The sequence below is a fragment of the Leuresthes tenuis genome, unplaced genomic scaffold (genome assembly GCF_036924035.1).
Source record: "Leuresthes tenuis unplaced genomic scaffold, fLeuTen1.0.hap1 SCAF_14, whole genome shotgun sequence".
In the NCBI taxonomy this organism is placed as follows: Eukaryota; Metazoa; Chordata; class Actinopteri; order Atheriniformes; family Atherinopsidae; genus Leuresthes; species Leuresthes tenuis.
In genome coordinates this window covers 570,105-586,515 of record NW_027325368.1, presented here as the reverse complement: position 1 = coordinate 586,515, position 16,411 = coordinate 570,105, and the positions used below count along the sequence as shown (strand labels likewise).

At 51.9% G+C, this 16,411-nt stretch overlaps 1 protein-coding gene across 1 annotated transcript; it reads right to left on the bottom strand.

The window, feature by feature from the left end:
* Positions 1-1,883: 1,883 nt before the first annotated feature.
* On the bottom strand, positions 1,884-14,787 carry adhfe1 (alcohol dehydrogenase iron containing 1). Its single transcript, XM_072364085.1, has 14 exons — positions 14,680-14,787; positions 14,145-14,182; positions 13,993-14,042; positions 8,600-8,653; positions 8,206-8,360; positions 7,711-7,907; positions 7,558-7,635; positions 6,665-6,770; positions 6,379-6,531; positions 5,764-5,862; positions 5,583-5,661; positions 5,296-5,392; positions 2,336-2,493; positions 1,884-2,262 (listed from the first exon to the last, which is right to left on the bottom strand). Exons 1-14 carry the CDS (start codon positions 14,730-14,732, stop codon positions 2,179-2,181), a joined length of 1,401 nt encoding a protein of 466 aa, XP_072220186.1. The 5' UTR covers positions 14,733-14,787; the 3' UTR covers positions 1,884-2,178.
* Between the last annotated feature and the right edge of the window lie 1,624 nt (positions 14,788-16,411).

The window sequence follows — 16,411 nt, the reverse complement described above, 5'->3', positions numbered from 1 at the left end:
GCCCCAAACCCTGGAGATGTCTGTGTGTGCGCAGGATGCACCTGAACGCAGCACCACATCAAACTACATCCACTGTGTGTGCGCAGGATGCACCTGAACGCAGCACCACATCAAACTACATCCACTGTGTGCGCGCAGGATGCACCTGAACGCAGCACCACATCAAGCTACAGCCACTGTGTGTGCGCAGGATGCACCTGAACGCAGCACCACATCAAGCTACAGCCACTGTGTGTGCGCAGGATGCACCTGAACGCAGCACCACATCAAGCTACAGCCACTGTGTGTGCGCAGGATGCACCTGAACGCAGCACCACATCAAGCTACAGCCACTGTGTGTGCGCAGGATGCACCTGAACGCAGCACCACATCAAGCTACAGCCACTGTGTGCGCGCAGGATGCACCTGAACGCAGCACCACATCAAACTACAGCCACTGTGTGCGCAGGATGCACCTGAACACAGCACCACATCAAGCTACAGCCACTGTGTGCGCGCAGGATGCACCTGAACGCAGCACCACATCAAACTACATCCACTGTGTGCGCGCAGGATGCACCTGAACGCAGCACCACATCAAGCTACAGCCACTGTGTGTGCGCAGGATGCACCTGAACGCAGCACCACATCAAGCTACAGCCACTGTGTGTGCGCAGGATGCACCTGAACGCAGCACCACATCAAACTACATCCACTGTGTGCGCGCAGGATGCACCTGAACGCAGCACCACATCAAACTACAGCCACTGTGTGTGCGCAGGATGCACCTGAACACAGCACCACATCAAGCTACAGCCACTGTGTGTGCGCAGGATGCACCTGAACGCAGCACCACATCAAACTACATCCACTGTGTGCGCGCAGGATGCACCTGAACGCAGCACCACATCAAACTACAGCCAATGTGTGTGCGCAGGATGCACCTGAACACAGCACCACATCAAGCTACATCCACTGTGTGTGCGCAGGAAGCACCTGAACGCAGCACCACATCAAACTACATCCACTGTGTGTGCGCAGGATGCACCTGAACACAGCACCACATCAAACTACATCCACTGTGTGCGCGCAGGATGCACCTGAACGCAGCACCACATCAAACTACAGCCAATGTGTGTGCGCAGGATGCACCTGAACACAGCACCACATCAAGCTACAGCCACTGTGTGTGCGCAGGATGCACCTGAACACAGCACCACATCAAACTACATCCACTGTGTGTGCGCAGGATGCACCTGAACGCAGCACCACATCAAACTACATCCACTGTGTGTGCCATGTGTCATCTCCCACCTTGACTACTGCAACGCTCTCCTAACTGGTCTCCTAACTGGTCTCCTTACTGGTCTCCTAACTGGTTTCCTTACTGGTCTCCTAACTGGTTTCCTAACCGGTCTCCTAACTGGTTTCCTAACTGGTCTCCTAACCGGTCTCTTAACCGGTTTCCTAACTGGTCTCCTAACTGGTCTCCTTACTGGTCTCCTAACTGGTTTCCTTACTGGTCTCCTAACCGGTCTCCTAACCGGTTTCCTAACTGGTTTAGAGCATCTCCTATCCCAGCACTTACCTTGTACTTCCCTCCCCCCTCTATCTCTGCTCTTTATCTTTCTGCTCTTCCTTCTCTGCCTGCACCCTATCTCTACTCTGTCACCTCTGACAGAGTCGGACTCCTGGGTTCCTTCTATGGAGCTTATTGTTAGCTTTTTGTTAGCTTATTGTTAGCTTTTTATAAAGCTGTTATATCTTCATTTGTAAGTCTCTTTGGATAAAAGCGTCTGATAAATACAGAAACAGAAACATGAACCACACTGAGGGAAATGCGGGGATTCACCTTCTGCACTTGAAGCTGTTTCAGGACTCACATTAAAACTCTGTGTTTGTGTAGATTTATGAGACTGAAACAGTCATAATTTAGTTTATTTCTGCATTTTCAGCTTTTGTCAACAACATAAGATCCAGGTTTCAGTTTCACATTAAATCATATTTTCATCTCAGATTCAGTCACTTTAATGACAGTTAATGCTTCATCAAAACATGCATTAAAAACTATCAATTATTCATCAGCCTCTGGATCAAAGCTGCTTCAACAACACAGAAAATCTGATCATCTTCGTCGATTGATCCCGACCACATCTGATCAGTAATTGATTGGCAGACAGACAGCAGCTCAGCTGGTCCTCAGTAGAGCTTCATGGAGGCCTCGAACAGCTGGCTCAGGTCCTCCTCTGTGTGCTCTCTGGGAGACAGCTTGGTGACGCGCTCCTGCAGACAGAAGAAGAAGAAATGAGACAAAGGCGGAGCAGAAGGCCATTAAACAGCTGATCACACGACTCACCTGGGGGATGGTTCCCTTCACCAGCGCCGGGATGTCGTCCCTGCTGTAGCCCACCGCTGCCAACCCGTCCTCCACCTGCAGATCGAACAGGAACTGACGCAGCGAGTCGGCCAGAACAGCGCCCGCATCCTGGCGCTTCACCTGCCGCACGTCTGTGCCTGAACGCATCGCAGACACTGTTATTGTCCCTGAACGCACCACAGAGTCTGCTACTGTAGATGAACGCACCAGAGAGTCTGCTACTGTACATGAACGCACCACAGAGTCTGCTACTGTACATGAACGCACCAGAGAGTCTGCTACTGTACATGAACACAACACAGGCTGTTATTGTCCCCGAACACACCAGAGAGTCTGCTACTGTACATGAACGCAACACAGGCTGTTATTGTCCCTGAACACACCAGAGAGTCTGCTACTGTACATGAACGCACCACATAGGCTGTTATTGTGCCTGAACGCACCACAGACACTGTTTTGTCCCTGAACACACCAGAGAGTCTGCTACTGTACATGAACGCAACACAGGCTGTTATTGTCCCTGAACGCAACATAGGCTGTTATTGTCCCTGAACACACCAGAGAGTCTGCTACTGTACATGAACGCACCACATAGGCTGTTATTGTGCCTGAACGCACCACAGACACTGTTTTGTCCCTGAACACACCAGAGAGTCTGCTACTGTACATGAACGCACCACATAGGCTGTTATTGTGCCTGAACGCACCACAGACACTGTTTTGTCCCTGAACACACCAGAGAGTCTGCTACTGTACATGAACGCAACACAGGCTGTTATTGTCCCTGAACGCAACATAGGCTGTTATTGTCCCTGAACACACCAGAGAGTCTGCTACTGTACATGAACGCACCACATAGGCTGTTATTGTGCCTGAACGCACCACAGACACTGTTTTGTCCCTGAACACACCAGAGAGTCTGCTACTGTACATGAACGCAACACAGGCTGTTATTGTCCCTGAACGCAACATAGGCTGTTATTGTCCCTGAACACACCAGAGAGTCTGCTACTGTACATGAACGCACCACATAGGCTGTTATTGTGCCTGAACGCACCACAGACACTGTTTTGTCCCTGAACACACCAGAGAGTCTGCTACTGTACATGAACGCAACACAGGCTGATATTGTCCCTGAACGCAACATAGGCTGTTATTGTCCCTGAACACACCAGAGAGTCTGCTACTGTACATGAACGCACCACATAGGCTGTTATTGTGCCTGAACGCACCACAGACACTGTTTTGTCCCTGAACACACCAGAGAGTCTGCTACTGTACATGAACGCAACACATAGGCTGTTATTGTCCCTGAACGCAACATAGGCTGTTATTGTCCCTGAACACACCAGAGAGTCTGCTACTGTACATGAACGCACCACATAGGCTGTTATTGTGCCTGAACGCACCACAGACACTGTTTTGTCCCTGAACACACCAGAGAGTCTGCTACTGTACCTGAACGCAACACAGGCTGTTATTGTCCCTGAACACACCAGAGAGTCTGCTACTGTACATGAACGCACCACATAGGCTGTTATTGTGCCTGAACGCACCACAGACACTGTTTTGTCCCTGAACACACCAGAGAGTCTGCTACTGTACATGAACGCAACACAGGCTGTTATTGTACCTGAACGTTCCACTGAGTCTGCTATTATCCCTGAACGCATCACAGAGTCTGCTATTGTACCTGAACGCTCCACAGTCTGCTATTGTACCTGAACGCACCACAGAGTCTGCTATTGTCCCTGAACGCACCACAGTCTATTATTGTTCCTGAACACACCAGAGAGTCTGCTACTGTACATGAACGCAACACAGGCTGTTATTGTCCCTGAACGCACCACAGGCTGTTATTGTACCTGAACGGAACATAGGCTGCTATTGTACCTGAACGCACCACAGAGTCTGCTATTGTCCCTGAACGCACCACAGTCTATTATTGTTCCTGAACACACCAGAGAGTCTGCTACTGTACATGAACGCAACACAGGCTGTTATTGTCCCTGAACGCACCACAGGCTGTTATTGTACCTGAACGGAACATAGGCTGCTATTGTACCTGAACGCACCACAGAGTCTGCTATTGTCCCTGAACGCTCCACAGTCTGCTACTGTACCTGAACGCATCGCAGACACTGTTATTGTCCCTGAACACACCAGAGAGTCTGCTACTGTACATGAACGCAACACAGGCTGTTATTGTCCCTGAACGCACCGCAGAGTCTATTATTGTCCCTGAGCGCACCGCAGAGTCTGTTATTGTACCTGAACGCATCGCAGAGTCTGTTATTGTACATGAACGCATCGCAGACACTGTTATTGTCCCTAAACGCAACATAGGCTGTTATTGTACCTAAACGTTCCATAGAGTCTGCTATTGTACCTGAATGCACCACAGGCTGTTATTGTCCCTGAACGCACCACAGGCTGTTATTGTACGTAAACGCAACATAGGCTGTTATTGTACATGAACGCAACATAGGCTGTTATTGTACCCGAACGCTCCACAGAGTCTGCTATTGTCCCTAAACGCACCACAGTCCTTTATTGTCCCTGAACGCACCACAGGTGGTTATTGTACCTGAACGCTCCACAGAGTCTGTTATTGTCCCTGAACGCACCACAGTCCTTTATTGTCCCTGAACGCACCACAGTCCTTTATTGTCCCTGGACAACAGAGTGTATTTTACAGTAAATTAAGGAATTATGAGCTCTTTTCCGTTGGCCTGCACAGATGAACTGAGGTTAATCCGATTTAATCACACTGACACCTGGACTGCAGTAAAACATGACACACTGGCCTGATTCTACACTAAAACATCGGACTTTTGTAACATGTAATCACCGATAAGGTCATCGAAGATTTGAAGCTCAAACACGCGAGTTCCCAGATACTCTTAATGCGGCACAATGTGCGTGAGGCATTCCTTTACCGAGGATCTCGGCCGCCTCCAGGTGGCGCTCTGGACACATTGGCGCCGTGAAGTTGAAGACCGCCGGAGACGTGAGGACGACGGAGAGTCCGTGAGGCTGAGGACACAAACACAGTTCATCCCAATTAAAAACATCAACAGTGGAAACATCGGAGAGCAGAGCGGGGATCTATGGACAGGTGGAGGTGGGAGGAGCAAGGCAACCGCTCCACCTGCCCAGGTCCCCCTGTAGCTCCGCCCACAGAGCAGAGCCCTGACAGCGCTTCATGTGTCGTATTGGCGCTCACCACCAGGGGGTGCTCCACGCTGTAGCCGTTAGCTGAGTGAGTCTTCACGTTTCCAGCAATCGGATACGACATCCCGTGACTGCAGCGACACAAACACGCTCAGATCAAAGTGGACTCCAGTTACTTTGGATCAGAACCAACTGAAGACACTAAAAACTGCTCAGAAAGCAGCGTTCCTCACCACAGGTGAACTCCAGCGTTTCCGAAGCCGATCCCAGCGAACACACTGGCCAGGTGCATACTGGAGCGGGCCTCCAGGTCCTCTGGGTCCCGCACAGCTCTGTGATCAATCAGTCAGTCAGTCAATCAGTCAGTCAATCAATCAATCAGTCAGTCAATCAATCAGTCAGTCAGTCAATCAGTCAATCAATCAATCAGTCAGTCAATCAATCAATCAGTCAATCAGTCAATCAATCAGTCAATCAATAAATCAATCAGTCAGTCAATCAATCAATCAATCAATCAATCAGTCAATCAGTCAATCAATCAGTCAATCAATAAATCAATCAGTCAGTCAATCAGTCAGTCAGTCAATCAATCAATCAGTCAGTCAATCAATCAGTCAATCAATAAATAAATCAATCAGCTGATGAGAGTGCAGCTCATAATTATTCATATATTATCCCTCCCTGACTCTCAGTATAATGAACGTTTTTATCGCTGCTTTATCGGAAGTTTCTCAGAATCTCTGCTGAGACTCGTTTTCATTCGGGTCAGAAACCAGGCTGGTTCTGCTTGACCCAACCTGGTGGAAGTGCTGGTTCTGGAACAGCTTCCACAGAACTGGGTGTTTTACCTCTTCATGTACTTGGCGACCACGTTGAGGGCGTGGCGGGACCAGACGTCGCTGATGGGGTTGCTGCCCTGGTAGGCGGGGCGGTTGATGGGGTTGGGGGGGCAGGGGCTCCTCTGGCTGTAGGGCAGGGCGGTGTACGACTCCAGGGCGTGGCTGATGGACACGAAACAGCGGTTAGCGTATCACCTGCTGCCGTTAAACCCCGCCCACTTTCTTATGGTGACACAACAGCCTGAGATCAAGGTCAGAGTTCACCGTTTCGTGTAAAAATGGAACACGGACAGACCAGAGGACGTCGAAGCCGCTGTTGGCCACGACCCGCTCGGGCATGCTCAGCGTGTGCAACGGGTCCACGATGCCCAGCGTGGGTCTGATGGCTCTGCTGGCGATACCTGAGCACAGAGGACCAATCACAGCTCAGTCCGGCCTCAGCAAAAAGACACAAGCAGAACGTTTTGCAAGAAAATAATTCTCAGGTTTGTCAACACTTCGCCACCTGAACGTCTGAATGAGTTCAGAACGGGTTCCTCCTCAGAAAAGAACACGCCCCCCCTCTGTTCATTGAGCTCCTCTGGCTGCCCTTAGCATCAGATCCAAGTCCCTGATGTTAGCTACAAAGAGCTTAATGGAACGGCTCCATCTACTTGAATGCTCTTGCAAAGGCTTCTGTCCCAACTGGGTCCCTCCGTTGGTCCCAGGATTGTCGTCTAGCAGCTCCTACACCACGCCTAAGACAATCCAAATTCTGTTCATGTGTCGTCCCACGATGGTGGAATGACCTACCGAGCGCTACCAGAACAGGGGCGTCCCTGTCTATCTTCAAGAAGCTCCTGAAAACCCAGCTCTTCAGAGAGCATCTCCTATCCCAGCACTTACCTTGTACTTCCCTCCCCCCTCTATCTCTTTATCTTTCTGCACTTCCTTCTATGCCTGCACCCTATCTCTACTCTGTCCCCTCTGACAGAGTCGGACTCCTGGGTTCCTGCTATGTAGCTTATTGTTAGCTTTTTATAAAGCTGTTATATCTTAATTTGTAAGTGGCTTTGGATAAAAGCGTCTGATAAATACAGAAACATGAACATAAAAGGATCAATAACCTGCCTCCCGGGTTCCTCCTCAGAAAGGAACCTGGGAGGCAGGTTATTGATGAGAGGAACCCGCAGGAAGCTGATCATTCACCTGTTTTGGCCTTCAGGGGCTCGTAGTCAAAGATGGAGACTCCGGTGGTCTCACTGCCGGTGCCTGCAGTTGTAGGAACTGGACACAAGAACCCAAAAGCCATGAGACGGATCCATAAACCAACCTGCCAAACGTAATGATGAGCAGACATACCTGCGATAAGCGGCTTCAGCGCTCCGGTCACCGGCTTCCCTTTGCCGATGGGAGCATTGACGAAGTCCAGGAAGTCTGCGTCGGGGTGGCAGGCGTACAGATTAGCTGCTTTACAGGTGTCGATCACAGAGCCGCCGCCAACCGCCACAAACACGTCGAACGAGTCGTTTTTAGCAAATGAGATGGCGTCTTTAAAGCTGCAACAGATAGAGACGCCGAAGTTAACGAGGAGCCGACTTCATCTTCCTCTGAACACTGAAATCAGTCGGCTTTTTAGAAAGTTGGTTTTGTATGAATCAGACTGTTGAATGGATTGAATGGGACCGAGTTTGGACTCGTGGATAAATCTAGTTAATAATAACCCTAACCCTATAATGACCGAGTCCCCGTATGGCACAAAGGACAGAACACACACTGACACACTCTCAGGTGTCCTGATGGAGGTACAACAGCCTGCTTCTGATTGGACCGCTGCGGTCATGTGATCCGCCTCACCTGGAGTCTGTGGGCTCCACCCGCACGTTGTCGTAGACTTTGTACTGGACGCCATTCTTGATAAGGGACTCCAGGACGACCTTAACGGGAGGGAGGCGGGACAGGTTCTTGTCCGTCATCAGACAGACGTTCTTAGCACCGAGGTTCTGCAGGTCCTGATCCACAACAGTAGAACCAGGATCAATAACCGGATCAGGGAGACGTTTTACCTTCAACAAGCTTTACGACTCGTGTGCTCCGTCATCTGGATACGAAACAAGAGTTTCTGCTCCTGACAGTGAGTGAAACATCTGGAACAGCTGCTTCTGTAGCAGGTTGTGCAGTTACTACTGAACCCCCCCCCCCCCAGCTGATTAATCAACATGATCGGTAACTGTATAATGAGGGTGGTTACCATGCCGATCTCTCTGCTGACTCCAGCTCCGTATCGGATGTTGGAACTCGCCATCTAAAACAGAGGCAGACGGCGTGTTCTGATCAGGGATCCTTCTGAGACTCATTGACCCACAGACAGATGAGAACCCTCCCTCTGCAGAACCCTCCCTCTGTAGAACCCTCCCTCTGTTGAACCCTCCCTCTGGAGAACCCTCACTCTGTAGAACCCTCTCTCTGTAGAACCCTCACTCTGTAGAACCCTCCCTCTGTAGAACCCTCTCTCTGTAGAACCCTCACTCTGGAGAACCCTCCCTCTTTAGAACCCTCCCTCTGTAGAACCCTCTCTCTGTAGAACCCTCACTCTGTAGAACCCTCACTCTGTAGAACCCTCCCTCTGTAGAACCCTCCCTCTGTAGAACCCTCACTCTGTAGAACCCTCACTCTGTAGAACCCTCTCTCTGTAGAACCCTCCCTCTGTAGAACCCTCCCTCTGTAGAACCCTCCCTCTGTAGAACCCTCTCTCTGTAGAACCCTCACTCTATAGAACCCTCACTCTGTAGAACCCTCACTCTGTAGAACCCTCCCTCTTTAGAACCCTCCCTCTGTAGAACCCTCTCTCTGTAGAACCCTCCCTCTGTAGAACCCTCCCTCTTTAGAACCCCCCCTCTGTAGAACCCTCCCTCTGTAGAACCCTCTCTCTGTAGAACCCTCACTCTGTAGAACCCTCACTCTGTAGAACCCTCACTCTGTAGAACCCTCCCTCTGTAAAACCCTCCCTCTGTAAAACCCTCCCTCTGTAGAACCCTCTCTCTGTAGAACCCTCCCTCTGTAGAACCCTCCCTCTTTAGAACCCTCCCTCTGTAGAACCCTCTCTCTGTAGAACCCTCACTCTGTAGAACCCTCCCTCTGTAGAACCCTCCCTCTGTAGAACCCTCTCTCTGTAGAACCCTCACTCTGTAGAACCCTCACTCTGTAGAACCCTCCCTCTGTAGAACCCTCCCTCTGTAGAACCCTCTCTCTGTAGAACCCTCACTCTGTAGAACCCTCACTCTGTAGAACCCTCCCTCTTTAGAACCCTCCCTCTGTAGAACCCTCCCTCTGTAGAACCCTCTCTCTGTAGAACCCTCTCTCTGTAGAACCCTCACTCTGTAGAACCCTCACTCTGTAGAACCCTCACTCTGTAGAACCCTCCCTCTGTAGAACCCTCCCTCTGCAGAACCCTCCCTCTGCAGAACCCTCCCTCTGCAGAACCCTCCCTCTGTAGAACCCTCACTCTGTAGAACCCTCACTCTGCAGAACCCTCCCTCTGTAGAACCCTCACTCTGTAGAACCCTCCCTCTGTAGAACCCTCCCTCTGTAGAACCCTCACTCTGTGGAACCCTCCCTCTGTGGAACCCTCACTCTGTGGAACCCTCCCTCTGCGGAACCCTCCCTCTTTAGAACCCTCCCTCTGCAGAACCCTCCCTCTTTAGAACCCTCACTCTGTAGAACCCTCCCTCTGTAGAACCCTCACTCTGTAGAACCCTCCCTCTGCGGAACCCTCCCTCTGTAGAACCCTCTCTGTAGAACCCTCCCTCTGTAGAACCCTCTCTGTAGAACCCTCCCTCTGTAGAACCCTCCCTCATTAGAACCCTCCCTCTGCGGAACCCTCCCTCTGTAGAACCCTCCCTCTGTAGAACCCTCCCTCTGTAGAACCTTCCCTCATTAGAACCCTCCCTCTGCAGAACCCTCCCTCTGTAGAACCCTCTCTGTAGAACCCTCCCTCTGTAGAACCCTCTCTGTAGAACCCTCCCTCTGTAGAACCCTCACACTGTAGAACCCTCCCTCATTAGAACCCTCCCTCTGTAGAACCCTCCCTCATTAGAACCCTCCCTCTGTAGAACCTTCCCTCATTAGAACCCTCCCTCTGCAGAACCCTCCCTCTGGAGAACCCTCCCTTTGTAGAACCCTCACTCTGTAGAACCCTCACTCTGTAGAACCCTCCCTCTGTAGAACCCTCCCTCTGTAGAACCCTCCCTCTGTAGAACCCTCCCTCTGTAGAACCCTCACTCTGTAGAACCCTCCCTCTGTAGAACCCTCCCTCTGTAGAACCCTCTCTGTAGAACCCTCTCTGTAGAACCCTCCCTCTGTAGAACCCTCTCTGTAGAACCTTCCCTCATTAGAACCCTCCATCTGTAGAACCCTCTCTGTAGAACCCTCCCTCTGTAGAACCCTCTCTGTAGAACCCTCCCTCTGTAGAACCCTCTCTGTAGAACCCTCCCTCTGTAGAACCCTCTCTGTAGAACCCTCCCTCTGTAGAACCCTCACTCTGTAGAACCCTCCCTCATTAGAACCCTCCCTCTGTAGAACCCTCCCTCTGTAGAACCCTCCCTCTTTAGAACTCTCCCTCTGTAGAACCCTCACTCTTTAGAACCCTCCCTCTGCAGAACCCTCACTCTTTAGAACCCTCCCTCTGCAGAACCCTCCCTCTCCAGAACCCTCCCTCTGCAGAACCCTCCCTCTGTAGAACCCTCCCTCTGCAGAACCCTCCCTCTGCAGAACCCTCCCTCTGTAGAACCCTCACTCTGTAGAACCCTCCCTCTGTAGAACCCTCACTCTGTAGAACCCTCCCTCTGCAGAACCCTCCCTCTGTAGAACCCTCCCTCTGTAGAACCCTCCCTCTGTAGAACCCTCACTCTGTAGAACCCTCCCTCTGCAGAACCCTCCCTCTGTAGAACCCTCACTCTGTAGAACCCTCCCTCTGTAGAACCCTCCCTCTGTAGAACCCTCACTCTGTAGAACCCTCCCTCTGTGGAACCCTCCCTCTGTGGAACCCTCCCTCTGTGGAACCCTCCCTCTGCGGAACCCTCCCTCTTTAGAACCCTCCCTCTGTAGAACCCTCCCTCTGGAGAACCCTCCCTCATTAGAACCCTCCCTCTGGAGAACCCTCCCTCTGTAGAACCCTCCCTCTGGAGAACCCTCACTCTGTAGAACCCTCCCTCTGTAGAACCCTCCCTCTGGAGAACCCTCCCTCTGGAGAACCCTCCCGTCATCCTGATGAATTATGCCTCAGATTTGACGTGGATCTTCGGGGAGCTGCTTCCATCAGACCCTCCCTCTGTACAACCCTCCCTCTGTAGAACCCTCACTCTGTAGAACCCTCCCTCTGTAGAACCCTCCATCTGGAGTACCCTCCCTCATTAGAACCCTCCCTCTGTAGAACCCTCCCTCTGGAGAACCCTCCCTCTGGAGAACCCTCCCGTCATCCTGATGAATTATGCCTCAGATTTGACGTGGATCTTCGGGGAGCTGCTTCCATCAGACCCTCCCTCTGTAAAACCCTCCTTCTGTAGAACCCTCCCTCTCTAGAACCCTCCCTCTGGAGAACCCTCCCTCTGTAGAACCCTCACTCTGTAGAACCCTCCCTCTGCAGAACCCTCCCTCTGTAGAACCCTCCCTCTGTAGAACCCTCCCTCTGTAGAACCCTCCCTCTGCAGAACCCTCCCTCTGCAGAACCCTCCCTCTTTAGAACTCTCCCTCTGTAGAACCCTCACTCTTTAGAACCCTCCCTCTGGAGAACCCTCCCTCTGTAGAACCCTCCCTCTGGAGAACCCTCCCTCTGTAGAACCCTCCCTCTGTAGAACTCTCCCTCTGCAGAACCCTCCCTCTGCAGAACCCTCCCTGTGTAGAACCCTCCCCTCTGCGGAACCCTCCCTCTGCGAAACCCTCCCTCTGTAGAACCCTCCCTCTGTAGAACCCTCCCTCTGTAGAACCCTCCATCTGGAGAACCCTCCATCTGGAGAACCCTCCCTCATTAGAACCCTCCCTCATTAGAACCCTCCCTCTGGAGAACCCTCCCTCTGTAGGACCCTCCATCTGGAGAACCCTCCCTCATTAGAACCCTCACTCTGTAGAACCCTCCCTCTGTAGGACCCTCCATCTGGAGAACCCTCCCTCATTAGAACCCTCCCTCATTAGAACCCTCACTCTGTAGAACCCTCCCTCTGTTGAACCCTCCCTCTGTAGAACCCTCCCTCTGGAGAACCCTCCCTCTGTAGAACCCTCCCTCTGGAGAACTCTCCCTCTGTAGAACCCTCACTCTGTAGAACTCTCCCTCTGTTGAACCCTCCCTCTGGAGAACCCTCCCTCTGTAGAACCCTCCCTCTGGAGAACCCTCCCTCTGGAGAACCCTCCCTCTGGAGAACCCTCCATCTGGAGAACCCTCCCTCATTAGAACCCTCCCTCATTAGAACCCTCCCTCTGTTGAACCCTCCCTCTGTAGAACCCTCCCTCTGGAGAACCCTCCCTCTGTAGAACCCTCCCTCTGGAGAACTCTCCCTCTGTAGAACCCTCACTCTGTAGAACTCTCCCTCTGTTGAACCCTCCCTCTGGAGAACCCTCCCTCTGTAGAACCCTCCCTCTGGAGAACCCTCCCTCTGTAGAACCCTCCCTCTGGAGAACCCTCCCTCTGGAGAACCCTCCCTCTGGAGAACCCTCCATCTGGAGAACCCTCCCTCATTAGAACCCTCCCTCATTAGAACCCTCCCTCTGTTGAACCCTCCCTCTGTAGAACCCTCCATCTGGAGAACCCTCCCTCATTAGAACCCTCCCTCATTAGAACCCTCCCTCTGGAGAACCCTCCCTCTGTAGAACCCTCACTCTGTGGAACCCTCACTCTGGAGAACCCTCCCTCTGTAGAACCCTCCATCTGGAGAACCCTCCCTCATTAGAACCCTCCCTCTGTAGAACCCTCCCTCTTTAGAACCCTCCCTCTGTAGAACCCTCACTCTGTAGAACCCTCCCTCTGTAGAACCCTCCCTCTGCAGAACCCTCCCTCTGTAGAACCCTCCCTCTGTAGAACCCTCCCTCTGCAGAACCCTCCCTCTGTAGAACCCTCACTCTGTAGAACCCTCCCTCTGTAGAACCCTCCCTCTGTAGAACCCTCCCTCTGTAGAACCCTCCCTCTGCAGAACCCTCCCTCTGTAGAACCCTCCCTCTGTAGAACCCTCCCTCTGTAGAACCCTCCCTCTGTAGAACCCTCTCTCTGTAGAACCCTCACTCTGCAGAACCCTCCCTCTGTAGAACCCTCACTCTGTAGAACCCTCCCTCTGTAGAACCCTCCCTCTGCAGAACCCTCCCTCTGTAGAACCCTCCCTCTGTAGAACCCTCCCTCTGTAGAACCCTCTCTCTGTAGAACCCTCCCTCTTTAGAACCCTCCCTCTGTAGAACCCTCACTCTGTAGAACCCTCCCTCTGTAGAACCCTCCCTCTGCAGAACCCTCCCTCTGTAGAACCCTCCCTCTGTAGAACCCTCCCTCCGTAGAACCCTCCCTCTGTAGAACCCTCCCTCCGTAGAACCCTCTCTCTGTAGAACCCTCCCTCTGCAGAACCCTCCCTCTGTAGAACCCTCCCTCTGCTTCCATCAGACACTTACCTCGAAGGCGTAGTCGGTCTTCCTGACGGTGCAACTCGCAGCTGCAGCACCTGCAGAGAAGCCAAATCTGACATTTGTATGGATCACCGATCAATCAGTGGCATCATCAGTCAGAACATGGTGAGAACAGCACACAGGGCTGGTTAACCTACCTTGATGGAAGGTGTTGGAGTGAGCGGGACATCTGCACCTGTTATCACACGCACGCGCACACACACACACGCAAACTTTATTATCAGCAGTTAAATGAGTTCAACACAGCTTCCCTCCTGTCTGCATCTGACCCGGTCCGGTCCGGTCCGGTCCTCCTTCAGCTGATCCACATTAACATGCAAACTGAAGGCGGACCGGACCGGACTCTAGTCTCTGTTTATCTGGGCCACGGTTCTGTTGTGACCTGTTGGAAAAATAGACCTTTGCTCCGTTGCGCAAACACCGAAAAACAGGTGAGCGAGTAAAAAAAACCGCATTTTTGCAGAAATTAATTATCTCGGAGGGTCACGCGAGTGCCGGATCCTCACAGAACCAGCACCGATGGAGGATTTATCCTCCCTGCAGAATAAAGCCGAACTCTGACCCAAATACTTTGAAATTCATTTTAGAAATGACAGGAGTTCGGCACCGTTCGGCGGGTTGACCCAGTTTCCAGTTTGAACTGAGCTGTTCGTGAACGTGGCTCCAACTTACGCCGCGCGCTCGAGCTGCCTGAGCAGGTAAACGACCCGATCCCGACCAGCCATGACGGAGGTTCCTCTGTTTGACCCCCGGAGCGGACCCAGAGCGACGCGAGCAGGCAGAAGACACGCCCACAGGCGCCCGAAGAAAGGAATGCGGAAGTCACGTGACAGTCCAGCGGGCAGCAGCGTTTGAAATGTTTTTCTTCTGGGGACTGATCAGACTGATCAGAGTATTGATCACAATGTGTGAGCCTGACCGGGAGGAACTGCGGTGCTGTCGGTCAAACACGAGGTTCTATGAAAGGAAATCACCTAAAAACGTCTGAAATAAATGAATAATTAAAAAGTTAAATGATAAATCAGTTATTTTAATGATTGTTGTTATTGGCATTATTAACCCTTTCATGACTTATTATTCTGAAAATAAATAACATTTTTGCACCGTTCACCTCCATATTTCTGCATAATGTGACGTCCACATTGATCTAAAAGCCTTTTCTTGAGTTCTGTTGGTCTAAAGGCAGCAGAGGGGCCCCCCCGACGTTTGGGGAATGACCCCAGCAGTGAGTTTGGTTCATCTTTTAATATCATGTGCACAATCCTCTGATTCTAGGGCTTAACCGCAGAGGAAGGCTGTGCTTCTCTGGCCTCAGCTGTGACCTCTGACCCCCCAGAGAGCTGGACCTGAGCTGCAGGAGCCTCAGGAGCCTCAGGAGTGAAGGAGCCTCAGGAGCCTCAGGAGCCTCAGGATCCTCAGGATCCTCAGGAGCCTCAGGAGCCTCAGGAGTGAAGGAGTGAAGGAGCCTCAGGATCCTCAGGATCCTCAGGAGCCTCAGGAGCCTCAGGAGTGAAGGAGCCTCAGGAGCTGCAGGAGCCTCAGGAGCCTCAGGAGTGAAGGATCCCCTCTGAACACTGCTGCTTCTCGGTGTTACAGGAACACAGACAGGGAAACACCAGGAGTTTCCTTCTTCTTGGACTCGGAATGACGCTGCAGAGTGTGAAGATGATGATGAAGTCACCGGTTAATGGGGTTGATGAGTGTGATGAAGATGATGATGATGAAGTCACCGGTTAATGGGGTTGATGAGGACTCACAGATGAGAATATTCACAGCCAAAGATGAGACTTTCCTTAAGAGGCTGGAGGTCTGTTTCAGATTGATCAGGCTGAGTGATTCGGATCAATAAAACCACAACACCTGGCAGCTAATAGACTTTCTATGACTACAGATTCTCCTCCTTCATCTTATCCCGGGTCACAGAACCAGCAGGTCCAGCTCCTCCTGGGGGTCCCGAGGCGTTCCCAGGCCTGATGGGACAAATAAGCCCTCCAGTGGGTTCTGGTTCTGACCCGGGGCCTCCTCCCAGGAGGCATCCTGACCAGAGGAGGGTGGAGCTCCTCCCCCTGATGTTGGAGCTCCTCCCCCTGATGTCGGAGCTCCTCCCCCTGATGTTGGAGCTCCTCCCCCTGATGTCGGAGCTCCTCCCCCTTTCTCTCAGGCTGAGCCCCGCCCCCCTCTGAAGGAACTCATCAGCCGCTTGTTTCCAGGACCTCCTTCTTTGGGTCAGAACCCAGATCTGTGAGCTCAGGTGGAACAAAGATTCAATGAAGATTCTTCATGAATATGTGAGAAAACGGAGGCTGAACTTTGTGTTTTTCTGAAAGGTCAGAGGTGACAGACGCTGATCTGCAGTGAACATCGACCTTTAAACAAAGCAGGACTCCGACCGCTTTGTTTTTCC